This window comes from Malaclemys terrapin, chromosome 1 (assembly GCF_027887155.1).
Source record: "Malaclemys terrapin pileata isolate rMalTer1 chromosome 1, rMalTer1.hap1, whole genome shotgun sequence".
Classification (NCBI taxonomy): domain Eukaryota; kingdom Metazoa; phylum Chordata; order Testudines; family Emydidae; genus Malaclemys; species Malaclemys terrapin.
In genome coordinates, this window is record NC_071505.1 from 73,792,584 (window position 1) to 73,820,441 (window position 27,858).

Genomic DNA, 27,858 nt, shown 5'->3' on the forward strand with positions numbered 1-27,858 from the left:
TTAATGTGTTAATAATTCATTGCTGCACAATACTGATTTGAAGGCTAAGGACCGAGATGTATCTAGCAGACATGCATAGCTCTGTGCACTGGGGAACTCAAAGAAGGTTTCTCTTTCTAGTGCAGAATTCTTTCATAAGTTCTACTTGGGGTAGTACACTACTCTCTGGCCATCATTGAGAATTGTGCTTACATGACATGATATTACCTTAATAACTGAAAATTACAAGACATTTTTAATAGTTAGTTCTGATGTTACTGTCATTATGGAAATCATTTTTCTTATACAAAGACACCCAACATAGAGATCTCATATTTGGTTTGTTGATTGATTTTGTTGAGACAAACTTCAAGACAACTCTGAAGATAATAGGTTCCATAGTTTTAAAGTTATGAATATTTAGATTGGACAATTTCTTAGCAAAGACTTCCAGTTTCACAAAAAGGCAAGAATTTTGACTGCATATTGTGAATATACATTGACATATACATAAATTATTTTACAGTGGGTTTTCTCAGCTTAGCAAAGCACAGAAGCTTCGTACCCTATTTACAAAGCAAATTTGAAGTTTGAATGTTCAGCTACTTTTGAGCTATCCCTTCAGAATATTTTTAAAACTTGGGTAAAATATAATTTTGCATCTCATAAGGGGCATCCCATTGCATGATGAAAAACATAGTTAGAAATACTACCTTGCTTAAGCCATGCTGACCCCATCATCACTTACATTATGCACATAATCATTGTATTATAATGAAATACATTGTGCACACAGTGGAATGCATGTACCAGCCAAAGAGGAATTAAATGTTAGTAATATTTGGACTTTGACATTTATAAGTTACATTAAAGATAAATTCTTATTTCAAGGACTGATGGCAAACTAAATCATCCATGTACAGCAGCAGCAATGGTATCTTCCTATACAAGGCAAAAGAAAAATTAAAAAGAAAAAAAGAAAAAGGAATATCTGCCTTGTTTTACACAGCAGCACAAGTCTACCAAGTTTAACATAAAAAAGCTAAATATATTCATGCCCATGCAAACATGGTGAAATAATGATTGATTGATATATAGAAGCCTAAAAACCTGCATGTTATTTGTTTTTATTAAAATAAATCTTTATTAAAATGATATAATTCCCAATCAATTGTTACTGTCACACACCATGTAACTCCTTTATATAACCTCATCTCAGAGTAGTCTTCTGTTTTAATTGCTTTGATCGGGTATACTCTAAGGATCAAAGCCCAGAGACTTGTTTTGATGATAACAAGCAGTTCAACAAATACAGCAGCCCAGATCAAAATTTAACACTATCAGAAGTTCAGGACGATTCTTCTGCGTTGAAGAATATAGACACCGATATTTTCAGAGTCTCTAAAGAGTCCACAGATGTCTAAATACTGTTTTCTAATACCTGTGTAATACTTTTCCTGAACACTGGGTGACCAGGACATCAAGTATATGATATGCCATAAATATGACTTTTTAAAATAAATAAATAAATAACTAAATAAATAGAGGCTAAGTTTGTTCATTCCAGTTCATGCTACATATGGAAATTTTATTTCATAAACACTGTAATTCATTTGAGAGAAAATGTCTATATTAGCATAACCTGCTTAAAATAAATCATGCAAAAAATTTATGTGAATTTGCATATTTATGGCACACTTCATAATCTCCTCTCCTTTGATGCTTATTTAAACATTTCAGTTGTTGAGGAGAAGCTGATTCCAAGTCTTATCCTTCATCTTTAGTGAAGTGCTATTTTAGCAAAATTGAAAGACATCTGAGTATTAGATGAAGAAAAAGCAGAACTCAGCCCTCTGTATTTTAATCCATATTAAATTAAGTTGATCAGTCACAGCATTTGATTAAAAATCTGGTAAATGCTTTCCCCAAAATCTTTTACACAGCTCTCTAGTGGTTTTGGCTTTGCCCAATGGCTGAGCTGTGCTCGCTACATTTATACAAGGCAACTATAACTCATCGGCCTGCAGTCTAATTATGTCTTATTTCCTAAGAATTTCAGTTTAAAAGTATGTAACACATATATGATTTGTGCACAGGCTTTGTTTCTTTTAATACAGTCGTAGGCATATGGGGATAATATTACATGTTGAGATTCTGAGTCAGTGAAGTTATTTTAACAGCTCTGTTATTAATAACCACAGTTTAGGCCCTAATGCTACAAACCTTTCCTCGTGGGCTTAACTTTAAGCATGTCTGTAATCCAAATGCCTTCAGATGTACTATTCATGTGCTTAAAACTACGTACATGTATATGAGTTTCCAGGGCCCTTACATAGTGCCTTAACTTTGTATAGCACTTTACAAATATTACAATAAGAGATGGTCCTGGTGTCAAAGAGTTTACTATCTAAATTAGACAAGTTTAAAAACATGTAGCTAACGGGAAAAAAAGAGATGGTAGTAAAAGGTGGGACTAGGGATAAAACAAATACAGATTCATTTTGAGCAAATCTTACCAATTCTTATCTTTTTTAAATACAGGTTGAAGTAGGACAGGAGGGAAAAAGTAGACAGCACAGGAATGGAAGTCAAAGCTAGACTCAAGGCAAAGGAAGTGAGTGGGGTCTGAGGTGAGATTTGAAGACGACTGGGGGTGCTTTACATATGCTTTATTTCTTTTATTTACTTTTTAAAACTATACATATTGTTTTCACTATTTAACATCAGGTTCAAAGCACACAGCAAGAAAATATAACACTATAGGAAGAACAATATAATTTGGTGTCTTTTTATTTTTTTAAATGGTCTCCCAAAGACACCCAAATGCATTAATACACAGCCAACCTATCCTGTTAATAGCAGCTTCATTTTCCAAAACCAGTCAGTGTTATATTGCTCACTTAGCATCCAGAATTAGTTAATTAGTTAATTTCTTCCTTTAGATTATGCCCTCTTACCCCAAAATCCTATGGATAAATAAAGCAGTTCTTGAGAGACATTTTTGTTCATGTGAAAATGAATGCTACGGCCTGGGTATTTATTTCTAACCATAACGTAAACCTACATAAAACAGCCTTCTATCAAGTTACTATCAGAGGCTCTATGGTCAAAAAATAACACATGATGAAACAGCCATGACTGTGCATATTGACTATACTGACTCTTTCAATTTAAGAGACTCAGAAATGATGCCAAGAGCTGTGTAAAAGTTCCCAGCTGCAGGAGACTGTAAAGAATGTTTAGAGCTCAGTGTGTGAAAAAAGTAGTCATTCTGCAGAAGAACAGCCCTGGGGCACTCATGGCTCTGAATCATTGCCAGGATCAGCAGATATCCGCTGTGAGGTAGACACACACTGTTTCAGCACAGCCCTCAACTATCAGTAGATATCAGTGTAAGGATGGCATGATTAAAAATAGTAGCTTAATAGAGGAAGGGAATATGAACTAAAAAAATGTATACAGAAGTTCTTTCAAGTTCAATAGATGTAATAAATGCATCGGGTGCTAAGTATTTTAGTATAAACTTTGTTTCATCATATTGATTGTTCTGGGAACATAGTTTGTTATACATTTAAGGTGCTATTCTAGAATACTGTATAGTAATTGCCAAATGAAGACTGATACACATATTTAAGCATGGCAATATTTGTTTTAAAGCTGAGCTGAAAGAGACAGTCGGTTTAAGTAATGATGAGTTTGAATTGTTATGCAGGGGCAGAGTGTTGTAGGGTGCACTTTTGTCAAACCTTAATGTGGGATTACCTATTTTTCTAGATCGAATGCATTAAAGATTTCATTTTTCACTTTCTATTGAAATAGGTTAGGGGTAAGAGATTTGTACATCAAACATATCACGGTTTTGTCAATACTTTCTTACCTTTAGCTATAGCACAGAAGACTATTCACCTGCATGAGGTGAAAGTTGGCTGCACACTGAAAACCTTAATAGTCCTAACAATAGATTCCTGCTGTGCTGTCTATTGCTCATATATTACTACTCTCCAAATGAATCAAATTAAAGTCCAGTGTTAACCTACATTTAGGATATTAAAAATATTTCTCTGTCAGGACAGGTACATTACATAAAGTTTCAAAAATACTTTTGAATTTTACAATTTGAAATTTGTGATGATGCCAAGAAAGTGTCTATTCTTTACTAAATGTGAACACTAATGCAGCTCTGGCTACAAAATTACAAAATCCAATGAACCTGAGAAGGATAATATTACTGAAAATAATCAATAATAAAAACATACTCAATGCAACTTCATCTTCAATTACAGACATAAAAGTAGGTAAACTGATTTGTGAAAATACTAATTTCTTACATCTCTTCTTCCCCAAATAAACACCAATTAACAAACAGGCTTCTTATCCTATTTAGCTTACTCTGATTCAAAGTTTACCCACATTTTAACTTCCAGATAACCAATGTTATTAAAGTACACTTACCTGAAAAGTATAAAATCGGGTCCCATTAGGAGGATGCACCTTAGGGGAGCCAGAGACAGTGTTCATATCTGAGAAAATCATTTCTGATCACAGACACAATACAATCCACAAGGAGATACAGACGCAGAGTAGAGTGCTAAGCTTACAGATAAATCCTTCATATATTTAGGGAGGCAACTGTATGAAATGAAATCTGCTCCATCCATTCACATACAGAGTGGCAGCATTTTGAATTCCCCACTCCTAAATTTGTGAGCTAAACTGTAAGGTCTTCAGTCCCTGACCTTTTAGTTCAGCTAGTTCTTTAGACATGCAGGCGGAATAAAAATTAGAATTGTTGAAGAAAAGAAAGCTAGAACCTACAGTAAACGGAGCTAGTGTAGAATCTGGCAATGCTTTGGACCTGCCCATCTGTTCCCAGTGATAATCACCTCCCTCCACCACAGCCTAGCAAAGTGATTATGCTAAGCATCCCAGTTAACCAATAACACAGCTTCATTTAAAGCAAGCAAGCACAGTGTAATACAGAGGACCTCTTCTGACTAACCTGGAGCATGTCTGAGATTCTGTTTATAGCTATGTTTGATAACAATGATTATTTTATCATTGCAGTTATTAACAACCATATTAACTCTTACTGTTGCTGACCATTGTTTTATTTTAAAATTTAAATATTTATATACAATTTTTGCATTGTCTTTTTACCCAGCTGAAAAAAATTATGCATTGCTCTTCATATGAAAAAAATGTCTAAACAAATTTTTGACTTATCTCCTATAGACTGAGAACATAATGAAAAACAGAGATACAGAAATAAAGTCAGTTTATATTTATATTGACTATTCACATTTAATGGAACACAGTCTTCTTTTCTCATTATTTGTCCCTTATCTTTAGAAATGGCTTCAAAAGCAATACTAATTATAAGGGTGAAATTATTTTACATTTTTCCTCGGTCTTCATGTTTTTCTCAAAGCCACTCTACAGAAACCATGACATCTCATTTTAATGATTCATAACACAAACCATTGATTGTAAAATGGATCTACAGGTGAAATACACTATATAGACATTTCTTGGAGCTATTTCTTAAGCATAAATCCATTCTTTTTTTTTTTTAAGATCACAAAATGATACTTGCAAACATCTATGCCGAACAGGCAACAAGCATTCATTATGTTACTTGTTCACACAGATTGTTCAGACTACAGGAAGGCATAAAAGAACATATTCAAATGACTTGGCACCTTTTAACAGCAAAAATAAATGTTCCATTTACACATAATTCAAAGGTGGGGTTTGAGGAAAGGATGGAAAATAGAACACAGCTAGAAAGATGCCTTTATGGTTCTATCAAGCATGTTACATTTATACAAAATTTTAAAAACAAGAGAGAAACAGTTTAAGAAATACAAATTTAAAAAATGGAATCTGTCAAAAGACTAAGAAGCTGCCAGGCTGCCAGCTTGGTTCTTATTCTCTTTCTGCATTTCATTCTGAATCATCTTAATGTTTTAAAGCAACTAAATATAATATAGTTCCTCTGCTTTTATAACAGTCAATAGAGGGCATATATTTCCACATATACGCAGATGCCCTTTTCTTTAAATGTGCATGCTGACCTCTGCTGCTGTCCACATTATGGTACGATATATCCCATAACAATATTTTGTAAACCAAATGGGAGAAAGTCACCCTCTGTTCCAAGTCTTTCCCACCCACTCCCTTTTAACTCTACTCAGAAGTGGCCATAATTACTCTAGAATTGTTATTTCAACCCGTTCTTCTACTGAAGCTCGCAAAAGCTACTTATAAGTCTTTGCTGGAGAAGTAGATTATAGAAGCTGTACAGTCTATTTTTTCTCCTTTATTTTGGAAAGAAGGACTAGGCATTAGGGTCCCTCAACTGGCCAAAGTAGAAACTCCACATCTTTGGTAATCTCAGTATGGAACCTTTCATTCTGAGCTACTATTTTGTTGCTTTATAATCCCCCTAACAAACATCTGCTGATATTTCCCCCCAGTTTCATGAATAAACAATTTTTTTGAAGATTTGAAGACTAAAGGGACTAGTATGGTTGTCTAAGTCTGATCTCCTGCATATATAGCCCATAGAATTTCACGTAGTAATTCCTGCATCAAAAGTCCATATCATCTGGTTAAGATAGAGCATACCTTTTAGAAAGACATCCACAATCTTGCTTTAAACACTTCAAGACCGCATCCCGTTGGTAAATTGTTCTAATGGTTAATTATCCCCATTCTTAAATAAACTGCATTTTATTTCAAGTCTGAATTTGTATAGTGTCAGTTTCCAGCCACTGGATCTCGTTATGTGTATTTCTGCTACAGTGAAGCTCCCTTTACTATCAGAGATCTTCTTCCCACCTAGCTACTTCTATACCATGAGCCACTCAGCTCTCAAATTTCCCTTGGAGCAACTAAATAGATTGAGTTACTTTAGTCTTTGACTGTAAGGCAGGTTTTCAGACTCCAAGTAATTCTTGTAGCTCATTTCTGAATCTTGATCAATTTGTCAACATTCTTTTAAAGTCTGGGCATGAGAACTAAACATAGTGCTTTAGTAGCAGTTTCATTAATACCCTATCCAGTGGTCTTGGCACCTCCCTACTTCTGTTCAATATTCCCCTGTTTGTAAAGCCAAGGATCGTGTTTGCTCTCTTAGCTACAAGATTGCACTGGGAGCTTATTTTCAGCTGGTTATCTACCATAACCCCTATGACCTTGCTTTCCTAGCATCACTGCTTTTCTAAAATACAGTCCCTCACGCTTTAAGTGTGACCTACATTCTTTGTACCTGGATGTATGAGATTGCATTTGAGTATTTTAAAGCATATTGTTCAAATGAGCCCACCTTACCAAGTCAGCCAGATAACTCTGTAGAACTGATCTGTCCTTCATAGCTACTAGTCCAGTAATCTTTGTTTCATCTGCAAATTTTAACAGTAATGATTTTATAGTTTCTTCCAGATAACTGTTATATTAAACAGAGGGACGCCACTGGAAACACCCCTATTGTTAGATAATTCTTCATTTACAACTACTTTTTGAGCTCTATCAATTAGCCAGTTTTTAATCCATTTAAGATGTGCTGCTTTGATTTTTATGATGGTAATTTTTAAAATCAGAATGCTGTGCGGTACTCAGTCAAATGCGTTACAGAAGTCTAAGTAGACTTCCAAGACTAACAGTGCCAGAAGGGTACTGAAGTGCAATATATTCCATCCCCTCACCCCAATCGAAGCAGGAAAAGTCCCAAGTTTGTTCTCAACCCAGGATCTCCCTGACAGAACAAAATACATGTTTCAAAACTCAGCTTTAAAAATAACTCCTATTTTGGCTCAGTCTAGTTTGTATGAATAGTGTTTTGTTGACCACTTTTTGACCTACACCTTGCAAATCTACATCACTTTTATATAAACCAAGCCAAATTTTAAAAAGATACTCCTCAACAAATATTGGTGCACTGAAATTTGGTAGCCAGGGCTATGACATCCCAAACCTTTAGAACAGTAACATTCTTTAGGAAGCAGCATTCCTTTGTGGGCCTGACAAACGCTGGATACCAGCCCACATATTTTATTGGATCTGGCTGGGAATGGATCTCACATACAAATGTCATTAAAAGAAAAGGAATTTTCATTTGTGGTCCGACAGAGATAAAAAAATCCAAATTAGCACGTCATGGAATTCAACTAAAGATGCACTAAACAATGGTCAGGCAAATAACACTTACGACATTTCTGGCAAATAGCGAGGTAACCTTTTTGAGACCTAGACCAGCTTGAACGCTATTGGTCAATCAACTCCTGGAGGGAGCACACACTCTAATAACAGAAGGCCTTCACAAACAGACTATAAACTCTTCCATTTATAGGCCATATCTGTTGAGATCAAATGTGTCTCTCCACTGGTGATCATCCCCCCAATTCTGAGAGTTGGCGCTCCTTAGGTCCAAACCCTACCATTACAAGCACCATTAAACTTCAGGGCAGTGGGATAATTTTGCCCCAAAGGTTGAGAGGGGGAGAAGGGAGACAAACATTTCCCACAGCTTCAGAGGGCCAGCTTCTTTCAGTACAGTCCAAAAAATTCCTTTCTCCTCACTCCTTAAAAACAAAGAAAGCAAGAGTCACCACCACAATGCTTACTTTGGTGTCCTGCTGGCTCTCTTCCTTTGACTAGCTTCTATACTGTGCTGGAGCAGACTTAAGAGGGTGCACTGAAATATCACCCTCCCACTAATCCCCACCACCTCCAAGTCTGTTCTCTTTCCCTCCCAGATGTCTATGTGAAATCTTCACAGTCACCTCCTATTTCCCACAAGCTCCTGCAAGGTCTCTTCCAAGACCCCAACCCCCCCTTCATCCTTTCCTCCCTCAAACTGCCTCTTGACCTAGTCTTTCCCTTTGTCAAAACTCTTCCATCTTCTTTTACTTTCTCCAATTTCATAGCTACCCCTCTTCAGCCCACAGCCACTTTCAGACCTTTCCCACAAAAAAGTAAGGAGAAACTGCTACCCCAGCTGCTACAGCTCAGGGCTTGCAGACAAGAGCGAGCTCAGCTAGCCACAGACTACAGCCATTGTTGTAGTCTTCCGCCTGCCCAGCAGGGGTCAGAGTGGCACCTGATGGCAATAGCTGGCCTTACAGCAGCCTATTGAGCTGAGCTGGTAATGGACGGCTGGCATATAGGGGGAGTGCTGAGCTCTGTTGTGCAAAGCCAACTCAAACTCTATTCTCTGTCTCCTGTGTTGTTTATCTTCTCAGCCAGCAAAACATTTTGGAGAAAGGCCCTCCCCCAGAAGTGGAAAATGGAGGTAACCCCAATAACTTTCCTCCACATAATTTTTATGCCCATGCCAAGAGTATTTTCCTCCCTGGTTTCTGGTCTGAAGCTGAAGCTTTTCACCTTTGGACAATCTAAATAAGTCCTAAGTCAGGTCCCTAGCTCCCCCTGACTCTTAACAGGGTTATCAGTGGATGCTGCAAAAAAGCCTCTAAGGCCTTTTCTTGCTGGGACTCCAGTATCTACATTGACAGTCTGCAAGTCTAACTCAGGTCTTCCCCTCCCAAGGTTGGATTCCTGAAGCATCCCTTTGTTGCCACCCATTCCTCATGGCCTAGGAAACTGCCTGACTTATCCCTTTCTTCCTCTAACCAAAAACTGGGAACCCCTGCTTATTCCTTTCAGTTGACTATGATGGAGATGGTTCCCCACTGCACTAGTCAGTCACATTTGTCCATCCAGATCTCCCCCGATCAGTCCAGAAGCTGCAGCAGCTTAGTCCCAGGCTGGTAGAAGAACAGTAATGGCCTTTTTAAGTGTCCAAAATAATACCTCATTTTGTGCATTGCTATGAGTATATGTCACATGGGATTTAACTGCAACTTAATTTTTATGTTAAAGAAAACCTCATCTTCAAAACATCATTTTGCAATTAAACACAGGACTGTGCATTAGACAAAGAGTAAAACAAAGAACATTGTTTTTATTGACAAAACGCAGTTTCTTCTATATGATGTCCTATGCTAAGGGTTAAAATGACAGCAACATGTGATACAAAGTACATGTTTCTGGATAATTACAGGTCTAATTTGATAAAAACTAGTGATTTAAATCTTAACCCAAAACATCTGTTTTTCCATTGCTGTTCTCTACCTATTCTGGCAAGGGAATACGCCACACAAGAGCTAACATGTTTAACAAGCTAACCACATTTGGCAATTAATAAAAAAGCCTCTCCATTGATGCCTACATTTTTGCATATGCACACCCTTGAATTTTCTAAGTACTTGTTTCATACATTCTGTAGCCTTTGATTAATTTGGAGTGCAAATTGCACAAGTCACTGATAACAGGTTCTTTACTCAGGCAGCAATATAAAATTTATTATGAAGTATGAGATTATTGGGCCACACACAGAAACTTAAAAACTTTAATTAACATCCAAATAATTCCAAACATAAGCATTAGCATACAGACAATAGATATACAGAAAGTAACAATCCCCAATATTGGCATATTCACAACACCATGGAGACTGTTGGAAACAAAGATAGAAGGAAACAGTAAGCAGAGAACATCATGGATGGGATGTGATGATCCAGGCTTCCTTCATCTTATCATCCTGATGAACCTGCTAGCGGTTAGACATACAACTTATTTTATACCCCTTATATCTGTCCAGTGACTATATCTGAATTACTTCCTGGCCCACTGTCCATACGCGGCATTTTGTGGAACCATAACTTGGGCCCTATTGCTGACATAGGCTGTTTGCATCAATACATTTCCCAATGTTTCCAACACACTAATGCAGTTAACCTCATGGTTACAAATTCCCCAAATCCCCTATTTCAACCCTATTTTGCTCTTTTGTGGTTTATATGTTTATCCCCAGGGCACACATTGCAAAAAGCCCCTATAACCTTATTACCTAGGTCAAACACTCATGTTACCTTATAATAATTGGCCATGCTATCTGCCAGGCCCCACTAGGCCTCTTGCTTATATCAAAGTCTATTTCCAAAAATATTTTAAACAACGATTTCCCCTACTTGTATAGTAGTGTTTCCTTAAGCAACTTATCTTATCCTGGCATGCAAATATTAATACAAAAGCCGCTATGTAAGGAGTTCCAAGATCAGGTCAGGGGTCAAAAGCCAACAAGGCAAATAATTAACATCAAAGTAATGGAGGACTGGTGTGAATGTACCTGCCAAGCTGAGGAACTTTTAAAAAGCAGTCCAATTTTTTTAAACTATACGAACCCAAGCAAAGTATCATCCAAGCCAATGGTAGCTGGATCAACTCCAAAGTATCAATTTGCATGCATAGTTGATGTGAGTCATTATGTTATCAATATTTTCTCCAAATATTTAAATTTCTTTTGTCTTTTTGTCCCTGTGCTTTTCCAGGTTCACAATCCACACAAAACATTTGTTTTTTTTTTACCAAAGGCAGTGAATTTGTGAGACTCATTGCACATTTTCCAGACAGCTTTCTTGTTAAACATTAACCACATCACTTCTGCTTTGTGAAATTGTGAAAAACCCCTTCAAGATTACCTTTCCAAAATCTAGCATTCTGTAAGCACATCTTCAAGAAAGTTGCACGGAGACTCCTGTCAATGTTAATAGTGAATTGTGTGCCTAATCTCTATGCACTGCTTTAGAATGCACCAGTATTCACCTAAGTATTCTCAAAACACTGATATTAACTCCGAGTGCTACAAAAACTGAAGTCTTTAAAACATTTAAAGAGTCAGAGGCTCTGACCATGAATAACTGAGAGACACTAATCCTTACTCACAACTCCGCTGAAAAAATATTTAGGATATTTTCTGTATAGGTGTTATTTAGTGTATTAATATCAAATGGCCTTGATGTTGGAGTATTTTCATAACTATTTTGGTGGGTTTTTAAAAGAAATTTGGGTTCTTCCTAGCCCAAATTTATAGCCCGAGCTGCTTTATGGAAGAACTGCAATTAAACTGTACCCTTTTGCAAAGGAGTATTTTTCCTTCATTAGCAATACAGGGATTATGTGACTGTCCCCTATTCCCAGAAGCAGGGTTTATTCATTTGCACTGCACTCTATGGAAATCAGCCTCACGGGATAGATGTTGAGAATGCACTGATGCAGGTGACAGGGTGACTAAATATCCAACAGCCCAGGAAAGTACTTGAAAGAGGCTGTTTGCACCAATGATAAAGTCTACTTGAGTGACCAGACTAAAAAATGGAGACCAGAAATTAGAAGATCCAACAAGACAAACATTTCTATTTCTCCATTAAGGGGATATGTTGTATTTTCCAAATAATAGCAATGAGGTGTAGAGCTGCTGAATTTCCTCATCAGAGATAAGAAATACCGCCCCCCCCCCACTGAATATATTAAAAACATTTAACACACACTTGAGCCCAAGACCCGTTCTTCCCTGCATGAGGTTATTCCAGGCCCACGGTTGTAGGAACTTTCACAAACCCCAACAAGGTGAAGGGACAAGAAGAGATCTAGAAAAATTAGATTCAGTCTAGGGGAGTCATTTGCTCCTTTCCACCAAGCAACTCTGCCATTTCCAGGTGTGCAAGAATTTTTTTTAAAAGCAAGGACCCTATGGAACAGGCCAATTTGTCTTCTGGATATGTCAGCCTGCTATTGAGCCAGCATCCATGGTCTAAATGGCCATGGATATTTTCCATTAGATAAACTCCGTTATTGCAGTTAGGCCACTTAGAATGTTTTTATACTGTTGTAGTTAAATGTTGCTGTAGTCACAATATGGCTCTTTATATTACAAGGAAGTGCTAGTACCTCCACAATACACCGTGAAGCTAGCATTCCATTATAAACCCTATTTTGACCGACTCACAGCTCACTGAAACTAAGTATCTGTGTAACTCTGAAGATAATTGGATTACAAAAAAATAAATCCATAAATGTATAAACTGTATGCAACATGTCAGCAGGAATAGCTGACAAAATGTGCTGTTATATCAGATCCTTGCATACTGTATGTTAGCTGCACTTTGATGCATATAGACTAGCGAGTCCATGCCTTCAAACACCTTGGAAGTGAGGGTACTGAGTATAATTGCTTTTTCTTAGTGCTTTATGAAACATGTGCTTCATTTTACTAACTGTTGCAGTTATTCCGAATACCCACACAGTCAGAGCCTTCATCAGCCCATCAAATTCAAGCTTTCATGATACCCATTTAATACACATTCTAGACGGCAATGACCACGATTCATTTTTCTCACACTAACCAGAATCATGGCACAACAAAAACCCCACCATAAATTAACAAGCTTAAAATCATCAATTCAAATATCTGAATGAGTTTATGAATGCAAGAATTGACCTAACTATCAACTTGCAGAGCCTAGCTAGTGTATAGTTCCACAATTGACAAGAATCAGATACAGTGTGGAAGCAAATAAATCCAGCATATAACCCACTTGAGCTTAAAAATTCATACTGAAGTTTGATGTGACAATAACAAGTTTAAAGGGAATACAAGATTCCTACCCTTCAGAGCACTGTTTGGCCCTCATATAGGTGCTCAAGAGGAAGATGGACACAAGAAACCTTCTCCTTTCATGCCACTGTGTAGCTAGCAGCCAAACACAACTGGGACAGCTCTATGCTAATGATCCTCTGGGGGCTAGCCTGCCCAGAACTGTGAGTAAGGACTTGAGAAGTAGATGGGGCTATGTCTTTTGTCTCCTCTACACTAGCTAGTACAGTTGGCTGCCTAGAGTGGAGCATACAAAGCATTCCAATAGCTGTACTCACCATGGGACATTGCAGTTCCTAACTAATTCCAACATGGATACCCATCTCCTAAGCACAATTTGGCCCTAAATAAACCAAGATTGGACACTCACTAGGAGACTGAGAAGATGGTGTCACTATTTGTATCATGTTTTGGAGACGTGGGATGGTGATGTCAACTCAATGAGTGACTGTTAAAAAAACAACAACGTAGTTATGAAAATACACCTCTACCCCAATATAACGCTGTCCTCGGGAAACCGCGTTATATCAAACTTGCTTTGATACACCGGTGGGCGCAGCCCCGCCCCCCCGGAGTGCTGCTTTACTGCATTATATCCGAATTTGTTTTATATCGGGTCGCGTTATATCGGGGTAGAGGTGTAGTATGAAGGCCATTTGATATTCATGCACTAAATAACACCTATACAGAAAAAATCCTAAATAATTTTTTAAGCAGAGTTGTGAGTAAGGATTAGTGTCTTTCAGTTATTCACAGTCACAGCCTCTAACTCTCTAAACGTTTTAAAGAGAATTAAAAGAGGATGGATGGGAATATGGAGGGAAGGGGAGTTCGGGCATGGGGGGGAGGAAAGAAGTAGGACTGAATGTGAGACTGGAAGAAGGAAGTGGATAGAAGGGGAGAGGGATGTGATAAATTAGAGTAGAGATGTATCTCTGATCTAGTCAACAGTCTAGCCTAATATTTACCTAGTTTTAAAAAATATCTAATTTTCCTTCATTCCCATCGTTGGGCTTCAGTTATCCAGAACACACATACTACAGCTGATGAAGGTTGTATAAGATAGACAAATTGAGAGTGCCCACTTGTGTCCTTTGGCTGTCACATTTGACAGCAGAAGTGATCACATTTCCATAGTGCTGCTTGGACATATGTTTTCTGAAGAACCCTAAGATCCTCTAGGATGAAAAAGCACAAATAACATAAAATCTGAGTATTCGTAAACTAAATACAGTTTTGAAACATACACTTTCTACTATCCATAATAAAATGACAGTCATGTTTAAATTAACTGTTGATGGATCAAATCCAATAGAAAGATAAAATACTGTCATCCCAGATGGCAGCGAAAAAGTAATAAAACCAGTCAGCTTGCTATCTCACCCTGCATCGTATCACTTAGATGTGTTTTCCATGATATTTACATCTTTTAAATTACTATTATAATTATTATTTATAATATACACCATGGCACTGATGTGCCTGGCACTTTATATACAAATTCAAAATGACAACTCCTTGCCCAAGGACTCTAGAATCTAAATTACACATAACACTGCAAGGGATTACAATAAACCAAGGCTGAGAGGAAGGCTGAGGAATAGTGAAAGACCAGGAAAGAAGACGGTTGTTGCCCATCTATCTAGTTAGTTGATTTAAAGAAAGATAAGTTAATATGTTGCAGTATTTTGTGCATAACGTTAGGGGAAAGTGCAAGGGCAGAGGCCAGCAATGGAAGGTTGACATAAAGAAGTAAGGTTAAAGGAGGGATCCGAAGGTGAATGAATTTTCGTGGCTCACCAAATCATAGCAAATCTTCGAGGAATAATGACCTGAGAATAGGAGCACTTAGGGGAGGAGACATGAGAAGCACCAAGACAATGCACTGAACTGCCAATGTGAATAATGTATGTAGAATAACGGGCAACAGAAATGTTGATGAAGGCAAGGGGAAAACTGGGCATAGATTTGAAAATGAACATTTTCATTTGCCCCAATATTTTTGACCCGTTCCCTGTGAAAGGTTTCTCTCATTCAAAAGGAAGGAAATCCAGATAATGGTATTAAAAAGGACATAGCTCTGCCACCCTTTCTTATGTTGAGGAATATCTTGTTCCACAAGTATTTCCACTCATTTCAGTAGAAATATTTACAGAATAGCTGAAATTACTATTCAGCGTGAGTAAGCCTCTAAGGTACAAACTGGTAGGAAAGCAAGGACAATTGCCTTAGTCATTTCTCTTCTTGCTCTCAGCTCCATCTGGAAGATAGCTATTATTAAAATATGAGTAGTGAAGGTTGCTACCTGGCATTTTGTGGTCCTCTGATTCATTTCAACTTTGGATACAATCCCACAAATCTTTACTCAGGAGAGTAATGCCAGTGACAAGTTGGAAGTACTCACTTGAGTAAGGACTACAGATATGAATCAGCCTTTGAAGGAGAAGGCCTGTTTGTTTTCTTACTTGAGTAAGAATTTATAAAATGTTTTTGATAATGACAAGTACACTGGGTAATCATATTTACATAGAAGTGAATATAATTTGGAGAAACATGAATTTCCAGGATAACAACTTGTAAAACTGGGTAATTATGTTCTGCTTCACATTGCTCAAGAAGCGGAATATTACTAATGGTCTAATAAAAATCTGAAAAATAGATTTACTCTAGTAGCTTTTACTGCATGAAACCAGCTGAGTAGATAATTAGAGCAATAATTCTGAATTTGGTTATAATTATTGTTTTTGTAGCAATTGGAACCTGACACAAGACAGTTAAAAACAAAGAGCTAAAAGATAAAAAAAAAAAAATAATATTTACAGCCAACCTTTCAAAAGTGCTCATTAATTTTGGATGCCTTCATTTTTTGCGTGTATAACAGGAGATGGTTTGCATCTAATTTTCTGAAGTGCAGAGAACCTGTACCTACCACTGGTTTATGTTGGAGTTGTATGCTCAGTGGTTTTAAAATTAGGCCTCAAGGTGTCACAATAAAATAAATGAGGCACCCATAATTACTGACCAGTTTTGAAAAGTCTCAGACTTGTCATTTTTAATATATTTACTCTTTTAAAGACAATGCAAATCTACAAAAACTTGCATTACATTTTAATATTTAGGGTTGAGCTAAGCAATCAACCCAGATGTACATTTCTTTTTTTTTTAAGTATAAAGTAATATTTATATATTATCTAGTAAATGCTCCCATTTTCCATAATGTACACAATGTGAAAGAAATCGTTAGCAGTCATGAAAAACAGATGTACCGTGTCTTCAGAAAGTATCCTATTTTCTCGCTGGCAGTCCTTAACCTTTCAATATCACTTTCCCTTTCAAAACTGCAGTGAAAGTGTTTGTGTACTAATAGTTTGTAAAATCATTTTTCCTCCAACACCACAAAGATATGGGATTATATGACAAGTACAGGCAAAGCTCTCCCCAGGGCAAATAGCTGTTCCGGCTCTTGACTCAGCAGACTTTCATTTTCCCTTACAAGTGCTTATAAAAATATAGAACTAGCCAACCCAATGTATGACTATTAAGCAGCAGAGCCAGCAAATGTTATATTTTTCTGGGGAGGAAATTATGACACAAGTATAGTAGGAAGTTATTTTTTTCTGAGCTGGAAGATGGGAATTGAAAAGAAACCTAAATATTCAAAGCCCTTATTTGTCTTTGTAATTCATATACATGCATGGAACATGTGCCATTTTTTTCCACAGTGCTGATTTTCAATGATCCTTTTTAATGTCTTTGAGGGAATAATGACAGAAGACCTGCAAGCCAGGGCCAAAAAAACAAAAACAAACAGAAGAACTCACTAATTTTCCTAACTATTGGATAGAATCACTTCAAAACGTGACACAATGCAAATATACACAGAGAAAAGATATTTTTGCTGTCCATTTTGTAAGGCTTAGTTCACACAATTGTTGCCTTTGTTATTTTTTAACCATGTAAAAGGACTAATTATGTGATATTTTAGGGAAATGTTTTGATTTTCATTCCATTTCATTCAGCATTTTGTCTGGATTAATAAAAGGAAGACAATTTTCCCTTCGATATGCATAACATGAGTAGCTGAGCATCATTATCCTCTAACCATCTTGCTACAAAAAATGCCATTCACATATACAAGGTGGAAGATGTACATTCTTGAACAGTCTTACAATTGAACAAACAGATGGTTCAATCTCATTCCCTAGATACAGAATGGAAACTAACACAGATCAATACCTACTAAGTGTTTCTCATGTTCTAGTAAGTGTTAAAATATCAATTGTAACAGCCTGGTAGAAAGAAAGGAATGTAACTCTGCTCTACAAAGACATTTTATTGGAGGTCATGGCACTTGAAATTTCACTTGAAATGGCTCATGGGCAAAATATAGTCAAACCTACATACTGTGATACTGGTATGGAATTGCTCTCAAGAGTGGACCAAATCCTGGCCCTTTCTTACATGAGGTGTTCATTAGCTCCTCAGGCCCAAGTAATGCAGGTCTGCACTGGCCCAGATAACTAGGTCAAACCCTAGTGTTAAAAAAGAGTGGAAGGACTGCAGTCAACACCCATAAAAATACTCAAGGGGAAGAAGAGGTTCATGATATTGATGTAGTCACAGATTCAGACCCTAGGCATTGGATAATATTTTATGGACACTGTCATAACTATAAAGGGAAGGGTAACAGCCCTCCTGTGTACAATACTATAAAATCCCTCCTGGCCAGAGACTCCAAAATTCTTTTACCTGTAAAGGGTTAAGAAGCTCAGGTAACCTGGCTAACATCTGACCCAAAGGACCAATAAGGGGACAAGATATTTTCAAATATTGGTGGGGGGGAGGCTTTTGTTTATGCTCTTTGTTTTGGGGGTTGTTCGCTCTTGGGACTGAGAGGAACCAGACATCAATCCAGGCTCTCCAAATCTTTCTGAACAAGTCTCTCATATTTCAAACTTGTAAGTAAACAGCCAGGCAAGGCGTGTTAGTTTTTATCTTTGTTTTCTCAACTTGTAAATGTACCTTTTGCTAGAGTTTTTATCTCTGTTTGCTGTAACTTTGAACCTAAGGCTAGAGGGGGTTCCTCTGGGCTCTTTAAGTTTGATTACCCTGTAAAGTTATTTTCCATCCTGATTTTACAGAGATGATTTTTACCTTTTTCTTTAATTAGAAGCCTTCTTTTTAAGAACCTGATTGATTTTTCTTTGTTTTTAAGATCCAAGGGGGTTGGATCTTGATCCACCAGGAGTTGGTGGGAGAAAGGAGGGGGATGGTTAATTTCTCTTTGTTTTAAGATCCAAGGGGTTTGGATCTGTATTCACCAGGGAATTGGTGAAGAGTCTCTCAAGGCTACCCAGGGAAGAGAATTAGCATTTTGGGAGTCGTGGCAGTGGACCAGATCTAAGCTGGTAGTTAAGCTTAGAAGTTTTCATGCAGGCCCCCACATTTGTACCCTAAAGTTCAAAGTGGGGAAGCAGCCTTGACAGACACTTATGAGCTATGCATCTGCCAATGAGAGGGATAAAGATTGTGGTTCAGGATTAGGGGTGGGGGAAGCTGTAGTAGAGATATTTATGGCTGATGACCCTGAGACTAATTTTCCACCAATGCTGTCCTCGGTGTACTTTCGAATAGCCTCAGGGCTGCTTTAAGCTATGCCAGCCACATCCTCTCTCACGCCAGCATATCTGGATCGACACCAAACAAAGATCCCTCTACACTGGGGCAATACTTAGTTCCTCACCTAGGACAGCTTTCTAGCCTCTTTGTGCAATTGAAGCATTGCAAGGATCCGTACAGGGACTAGCAGCAGCACCCAAGAGTGAACTACAACAGGGAAATAAGCTCTCAAAAATAAGCCAAGACAAAACGAAACTGATATGTTATTGAGCACACAGGACAATGTATTTATTGAAATAGCATCCCACTGATTCTGTAAAACAAAGAAGAAAATCAGTTGCAGTACAGTTTTCAATAAAGAAAATAAATAAAAAAAACCCTCAACAAACCAGCTGAAGTGCAAGGCTTAAACAAAATGTTGCATCTGCCTAAAACAAATGAAGCGACAAGGCACATCCAGAATAATAAATTTGCTTCAGCATTTTAAATCTTCTATTATAATCATTCACAAGATTAGCATCCTAGATTGCAATAGGCGGATGTGAGAATAAGAAACTAACATAACCTGACACCATTGCTGTGAAGCAGGTATTACTATATCTGTTTTATAAATGCAGACACTGAAACACGAACAAATTAACAGTCCTCTTCAAGGCCACAGAGCAAGTCCATGTAACAGCAGTGAAGTCTCTAATTCTAAAACCCAGTCCTGTGCTCAGTTCATGTAGCAGACAACGCACACACATGATCTATATTATTTCTATATAAACACAGACACATGCTATACATTAACTAGCCAAATAACTACCATACCAAGAAGCTTGGGATTTTGCTTACTGTCAGGTACTGGCAATATTAATGGCTAGGCTTATATGCATAGATAGATAGTGCTGAAATAAGTGAAGGGCAATTCATGCCTTCAGTGCTATTGGAATCATGAGATGATGGGATTACTCTTAGTTGTAATGAGGAATGATATATGCATAACTGGCAAATAGCAATCCAAGTACAATTATGACCCTTCTTAGTTAGGGATGGAGAATTTCATAGGAGCACCTGCTCTAACATCTGTATTCATTATTTTATATATATTTCCATAATCATTTTTCTCTCCTCTAAATTAAACAGCGCCTCAATCCTCTCAAGCTCCCCCCTTCTTGCCTCTAAATCATTTCCATTCCCCATCTCCAAACCCCTTCATCGTGGCACAGAGAGAATTTGCTTGTTTCTTCTTCAGCACATCCAGCTAGGTAGCCCTCTCATCCACATACTGAGAATCCCAAATCTCCTAGAGTGGTAGATAGAGGCATGTAAAACTTCACCATTCTGTGGTTTTGTTAACAGGGAATTACACTGCACCTCTGAGTACTCAGATGTAACATGCAAATTTAGATGTAATAAAGACATAGCTCAAATCTTGTAAACACTGGTTAAGGAAGAAAACAGAGAAGATTGGTTAGATAGGTCAGAGAGAATATTAATTTATTGGGATGGAAGAAGAGATTGTGTATTCATGGGCAAAATATAGTCAAACCTAGATACGAAGCGAATAAGTCATAGATGAGTCAGCAATTTAAAATAAAACCTGTGATTTTAATAAAAATGTACAATGACTCATATCTGATTTATCTTTCATGACAGACTCACTTTAGAATACAATCTGAACAGATGAACATGGTTTCTATTTGAGTCAAACAAAGTATTTTATTGGCTCAAGTGTCTGAAGTGTTCACGTATTAACTAGTGAGCTGCAACACTGCTTTATAAAAACCTGCGAAATTATAAAATCTTCATGTTTTTGCTATTAATAATTCCCCTAAAAATCACAAATAGCTAAGAGATATTTCAGATGTAGCAATCTATCTTTTCCAGATATAAAAATATTAAAAGTCTGAGAAACATAGTTGTAGACTTCTTAACAATTGTGAAGATCAGAATCACAGCTGTCAATAACAGCCCAATTTGCAATGTTTATTCATCAATGAATTTGTGCCAGTTTTATAAGCATATCATATTTGCCACTGGATTTCTGCCCTGAGTTCTGAATAGGTTCGAATGATAAGAAAACTGGATGTAATTCTCTCCTCTTGCCACTCTGGGACACTTCTTTTGATGCTGAGGAGAGTATCATAGGTTTCCTTCTCAGCTGATATTCTTCATCGTTTCTCATGGTAGTTTCCATAGGCAGAGACAACCACCTCTGCCAGTGGCCTCAGTCTGTCCCACTACTATCCTTAGTATTAGCTACTTCTGCCACCTCAGCAGTAGAGAGAGAAAAGCCATGGGGCGGGACCTCAGAGATAGGAGACAAGGATGAGCAAAAAAGGTCTGACACAAGTAGCAATGTTAGAGTGGAAGGTGAGACACCATGGGGCGAAAGGTTGGTGGGCTAAAAAGAGCTAAACTTCAGCAGGAGATTGAAAATGATGACACACGCTGCAGAACATTAAGTAGTGCTATACTTCTGGTGACACTTGGGGCTGGTCTACACTGGGGGGGGGGGGAGATCGATCCAAGATACGCAACTTCAGCTAGGCGAATAGCGTAGCTGAAGTTGAAGTATCTTGGATCGAATTACCTGGGGTCCACATGGGGTGGGATCGATGGCTGCGGCTCCCCTGTCGACTGTGCTACTGCCGCTCGCTCTGGTGGAGTTCCAGAGTCGACGGTGAGCGCGTTCGGGGATCGATATATTGCGTCTTAACGAGATGCGATATATCGATCCCGGATAAATCGATTGCTACCCGCCGATACGGCGGGTAGTGAAGACGTACCCTTGGTATTGTTTAGCTTGAGATTTAAAGGTGTGATAGGAGTTACCTAACTCAATCTAATTAACACCTCCTAAAACTCTGTTCAAGACAAAACAATTGTACTTGCATATACTAAACTCATTGAGTTAAAGTTAAACTGTGTTTACATTGGTGTTAAGTGGGGTTTTCAATCAAGTTATACTAGTTAATTCAATAGACAAGAAGCACCTTGACTCCTAGGGTTTATCTACACTGAAAACATTGCAGAGGCACAGTTGCACCCCTGTAGAACATCAGTGAAGACACTACCTAGGCCGTTGGAAGGGGTTCTCACACCTGTAGATTCTCCACTTCCCTGAGTGGCAGTAGCGGTCAGTTTAACTACATCGCTCAGGGGTGAAGATTTTTCACATCCCTCAGTGATGTAGTTATATCAACCTAATTCCCTAATGTAGACCAGGCCCTAGTCTAAACAAGGCCTCAGTTGCAGGCAATGAGAAAATGCAATCAGGCTAGACTGAAAAGTATCAATACTGTTTATGGTGTTTTTCCCCATTGTTGCTGTTTTAAATTAGTAAATTTTCCTTTAACCTGCTTTAGCTATTATTGTATGGAGTGGTGTTGTAGCTGGGTTGGTCCCAAGATATTAGAGAGACAAGCTGGATGAGGTAATATCTTTTACTGGACCAACTTCTCTTGGTGAGAGAGACCAGCTTTTGAGCTTATACAGAGCTCTACTTCAGCTACTATTAAAATAATGCATTATACAAGGAGTTGAAGGCAGAGAGTTCTAGAGATAACAGAAGAGGGACAATAATATTGCAATGCTTGTTGAAAAGTGCTGAAAACAAGGAGAAGGGTAAAATGGAAATGGCTGCTGTGAAGGCTGTGTAACTGCAATATATAAATCCCCTACCAGCTGTACAAATTATGGGGAATGCTGAGGATACTTTGAAATAGTTTAAACAGCCATTTGAACTGTATATGAAAGCCATGGGGGCTAATAGAATGAAAGATGAGCCAAAAATTGAATTTCTTTTTAATGGTGGCTGGCTCAGAATCACTGGATATGTACAATGTCCTCCATACATTGGGAGAGGAGAAAGAAAGGGGAAAAAAGCAGTAAGGAAGCAATTAAAAGGTTTGAGGAATAGCATCCTAGAAAAAATGTTAATTATGAAAAATATATTTTCCAAATAAGGATCCAGAAAGAAGGTGAAACAGACAAAAGTGTCAAAGACTTAAAATTAGATATGCTCTAGGAATTATTTTGAGGAAAGTTCCTCAAAGGAACCTTTGAGGAAAGTGACCTAGGACCTTGTCATAAACAGATAGTTAAGGGTTAATACCTCTTTTACCTGTAAAGGGTTAAGAAGTTCACCTAGCCTAGCTGACACCTGACCAATGGGAGGACAAGATGGTTCAAAGGTAAGGAGGAAAGTTCCCTTTGTCTGTTGAGTTTCACTTTGGACCGGAGTGGGAAAGCTCCAGAATTCAGCCTCTTATTAAGTAGTGAGTATTAGTGAAGGAAATAAATAGGTTTATGTTTATTTCTTTGTAACCTATCTTGTGCAATTAGAGGAATAGTCAAATTGGGTATTTGGGTATTTTTTTGTGTGTAACTAAGGGTTTGCCCAGGGGAACATCCTCTGTGTTTGGAATCTGTTGTCTATGAGAGTAGCTGGTATGCTAATCTCTCCCAGAGGGTTTTCTTTTACCTTTCTTTTATTTAATTAAAAGCCTTTTTCTTAATACCTGATTGATTTTCCCTTGTTTTTAGATCCAAGGGGTTTGGATCTGTATTCACCAGGGAATTGGTGAAGAGTCTCCCAAGGCTACCCAGGGAAGGGAATTAGCACATTGGGAGTTGTGGCAGCAGAACAGATCGAAGCTGGTAGTTAAGCTTAGAAGTTTTCATGCAGGCCCCCACATCTGTACCCTAAAGTTCAGAGTTGGGAAGGAGCCTTAACAGACCTACATTATACAACAGAGAGACTCCCTGGGGCAATGCAAACGTTATGTGAATGGATACTCAGGGACATGGACCTGAGACCTGAAAATTAATGTTCATATGCCATGCAACAGAACAAATAGCAATGCAAGCCAGTAAGGTACAGATAGGGTGTAGTTTGGGGAGGAATGGGGGGTTGTTACCCCCCCCCAAACTGCAAGCCTCAGACAGGCATGGAATTTGCCCTCTCCCACGGCCACGTTGGCCTGGCTGGAACTCCTCCCCAACCCCCAAATATGTAAGTCAAACACACCTCTGGATACAGAGCATGTAATGTCTAATTGTGTGGTATTTTCAAGTAAAGAAAAAAAACTACAGAAAATAAAAATGTAAAAGGAAAAAATCCTACAAACAAAGAACAACAGTAACTGGCAAGAGCACAGAAAATATCCAGCATTCAAGCAAACATATAGACACCAATAAAGCCAACTATTTTGCAACAATGTGCAGACAAAGCAGTAAAATCCATGAGATATAAATAGAATGCAGAGATTCTGCAGGTGAAGGGGAAGAGCTGTTCACAAACATCATAAAGAGAGACGTGCAAAAGCCTGGATAATAAAAATTCGCACAAATGACCGACATGAGACAGGATCAGAAGTGAATGGATTAACAATAGATACTGAACTAGACTGGTTCCTAGGAAATACGAAGCTCAAAGGTGAAATTGAAATCTTACAGCGAGTGCAAATTTCACTCTTGAGAAAGCGTGAATAGTCACTGAGATACAAAGACAAAACAATAAAATCTTCACTGAGGAATTATGCACAGGTGAAGTGCATGGCCTAGCTAAAAGGGAGTTTAAAGGGTATATTCCGTAAAGAATTACTCTGATAAAAAAACTGAACTAGATGTAAGTACACTAAATTGCATCATATGAAGATGTGTTTACATGAAAGGGTTGTTTTGTGGTGACATACAGACACAGTTATCGGACAACATAGCTGTTATAAAATCCACAGTGTTCCACAAGACTTAACAAGATATTAGAGCAAGACAGTGGATAGTATTATTCATAGAGTACAAAAAACATTGTGGGGAGGGGAGAGGAAAGACAGATGATAGACTCGGATTTCATATTGAGCCCAACAAATTGAAGAAGAACATTTGTACTTGGAATTAAATTCCACAAAGGAATTAAATGTTTGCTGAGAATTCAACAGTGAACTACGTGTGTTAGCAGATTCTCCTGGACACAAAAAGCTCCAACGTGTACTTTCAAATCACTGTTTGGCATAGTCTGATTCTTAATGATACTTTTCAGAATATGTTTGGGACTAGAAATATTGCTCTGCACAATGTCCTAAATGAAGGAATTTCTCCTACAGGAGTGAAATTGTTTTCTGATGGACAAGGGTTGGTTGTATGATTAAAGTTTAGGAACTTCCATAGTTTCAGATATACATATGAACTTCTGGATACTTTTCTGAAATCCAAGTTTTTGGGGCTCTCCTATCAATGGTTTTATTTGTTTGTTTCTTAAATACTCTTACGCTTTTGAAACATTCTATCATTGTGACAAGTCAGTCATTTATAGATTAATCATCTGCAGCAGTGGTTCCCAAACTGGGGTTCACGAACCCCCAGGGGTTCACGAAATGTTACAGGGGGTTCTCAGGAAAAAATTCCCTAATGGCGGACAGAGCTGTCCCTGGGCAGCACGGGGCCAGCAGCACGGAGCCCCTATCACACTTCAAGACTCCTTATAAGAAATGGAAAGGGAGGTAGATATTTTTTGCTGTTTTTTAAAAATGAAATAGACAGCTAGTATTGTTTTTAAAATTATGAAGAAGAAGTTTAAGCTTTGTTGTAATGTGTGTTGTTTGCCTGGGCTGCTCAAGACCTGAATGCTTGTGTACAAGGAACTCTGAGTTCTTAAATCCCTTCCTGCTGTTTCACATCTGATACTCCTTGATGAAACATAGGAGCCTGATCTTCTAACAGGCTTATTCAAAGTGATACAAGCTACCAAAGTGAGATCTTGAAAGAGTATTGCCGTTTTCATAATGTAATAAAAATACTGTAATGATAAATAATAATAATAGTGTGTAATAAGCATGTCAAAAACAAATTTTATATTTCCAAGATCACTGCTTTTATAATTTATACTCAGGTAAAGGAGAAAATCCCTAGAAATATTCATTTTTAGGAGGGGGCTCGTGAGACTTGACATTTTAGTGAAAGGGGTTCACAGGTTGTTAAAGTTTGGGAACCACTGATCTGCAGGTAGGTCTCAGAGGGAATTCCAACCATGTCAGGATGTAATATATGGAGAAATCATGGACTTTTTGGGGCCCAAGCCAACTACTCTGGAAGGATTACCATTGGCTTGAGTGGAGTTTGGATCAGGCCACTCCCTTGGTAGGGGCTTTAAGAACATCTTGTAAGCTGTATAAAAGTTTTGAGGCCCTGATGATAAACTTTTTAAATTACCTAAAATTCATCAGAGTGAACTACTCCAGTGTTTGGGGCATAGTTCCTCCTAGAGTCCCAGCTTGAATATTGTCCCTAGAAAATGTTTTTAGATATTGTCAATATTTTTATATATTACATATAAATAACTACATTAAAAATGTTAAGTGCAAAGTCAAGCACTCAAAAGTTAGGAAATGAAAGTATTAAGGTTGTATGTGTAATCTCCATTTGGCCCGCAGGGAAAATGTATTATGATATAGTGCTTTAATTTCATGACCACATACTATTTTGTCCTCAGAACTCCAGCCTCATTCAGTGCATTTAAAAAAAAAATGAAAAACTACCCATTACCCCTCATTGTTCAATGTGTGGCCCTATGCCCCATTTACTTCACACTGATCAGACACTACTCTGAAGACAGAATAATTTCCAGTGGGCTTTTCTATGGAAATCACCAACATAATATCTTAGTCCTTTGTAAATATTAATGAAATTATTTTCACAACACATGTGAAATAGGGGGGATACTATCTCTATTTTACAGATGGGACCTAAGGCACAGATACACTAAGGTCAAAAGTATCCACTAATTTTGGGTCAGACAGCTGAGAACCGATTTCTCAGCACACGTAGTATTATATAGCACTTTGTGTGTTCAAAGTTCTAACTCCCAATGAGTTGTGGTGCCGTCTATTGCCCCACTGCAGTTTGGGAGCTCCATTGATGCAAAATCATCAAGTATGTCTTGCACATTACCCAGAGTCACATTCCTGCGCAGCAGGAGGTGATTAATGGCCCTGCACACTTGCATGAGAATGGCCCCTGCAATGGATTTCCTGACTCCAAAATGATTCCTGATTCCCCACTAACAGCCTGGCTTTGCAAGTTTCCACAGAGCAATCGCCATTCGCTTCTCAACTGTCAGTGCGGCTCTCATTTTGGTGTCCCTGCGCTGGAGGGCAGGGGCAAGTTGGCATGCAGATCCAGAAATGTGGCCTTGAGCCTCCCAAAACTCTGAAGCCACTTCTTGTCATTGCAAACCTGCATTACAATGTGATCACACCAGTCAATGCTTGTTTCTCCAGCCCATAACCTGTGCTCCACCATCTCCAGCTACTCCACAACCACCACCAACAACCTGGAATTGTTTCTTTCTATGTCTTACAGCAATGTAGCCTCCAAAGAATTGTTATGTTCCCCGTAGCTCCTCTTGTGGCTCTGCAAATACTGCAGGATCCGATTCCTGGGCTTGCAACACTCATGACAATAGTGCAGAGCTGCATAGGCTCCATGGTTCTGTCATAGATGGCGGACAGCCAGGAGGGACAAGTGGGTTTATGGGACTTTAACAATGAGGCATGAAATACTATGGGCTGCAGATGAAATTATGCGATGGAGAACACTGTATTAAGGGAAACAACAAAGAGTCCGGTGGCACCTTAAAGACTAACAGATTTATTGGGGCATAAGTTTTTGTGGGTAAAAAACCCACTTCTTCAGATGCATGACTCCATGCTTATGCCCAATTAAATGTTAGTCTTTAAGGTGCCGCCGGACTCCTTATTGTTTTTGTGGATACAGAC

General features: G+C 38.1%; 1 protein-coding gene across 8 annotated transcripts in view; it reads right to left on the reverse strand.

Annotated features, from left to right (window-relative positions):
- PPFIA2 (PTPRF interacting protein alpha 2) overlaps positions 1-27,858 on the reverse strand; it is a 642,959-nt gene that overhangs the window by 470,479 nt on the left and 144,622 nt on the right. For 2 of the 8 annotated variants that reach the window (XM_054027409.1, XM_054027399.1), the window contains exon 1: positions 4,432-4,589. The exons of 5 other annotated variants lie outside the window; for them this stretch is intronic. In XM_054027409.1, the coding sequence (XP_053883384.1) occupies positions 4,432-4,512 (81 nt within the window). In that variant the 5' untranslated portion in view covers positions 4,513-4,589. Of the gene's footprint in view, positions 1-4,431; positions 4,590-27,858 lie in introns of those variants that run through there. One more of the 8 variants, XM_054027390.1, reaches the window with a different exon arrangement.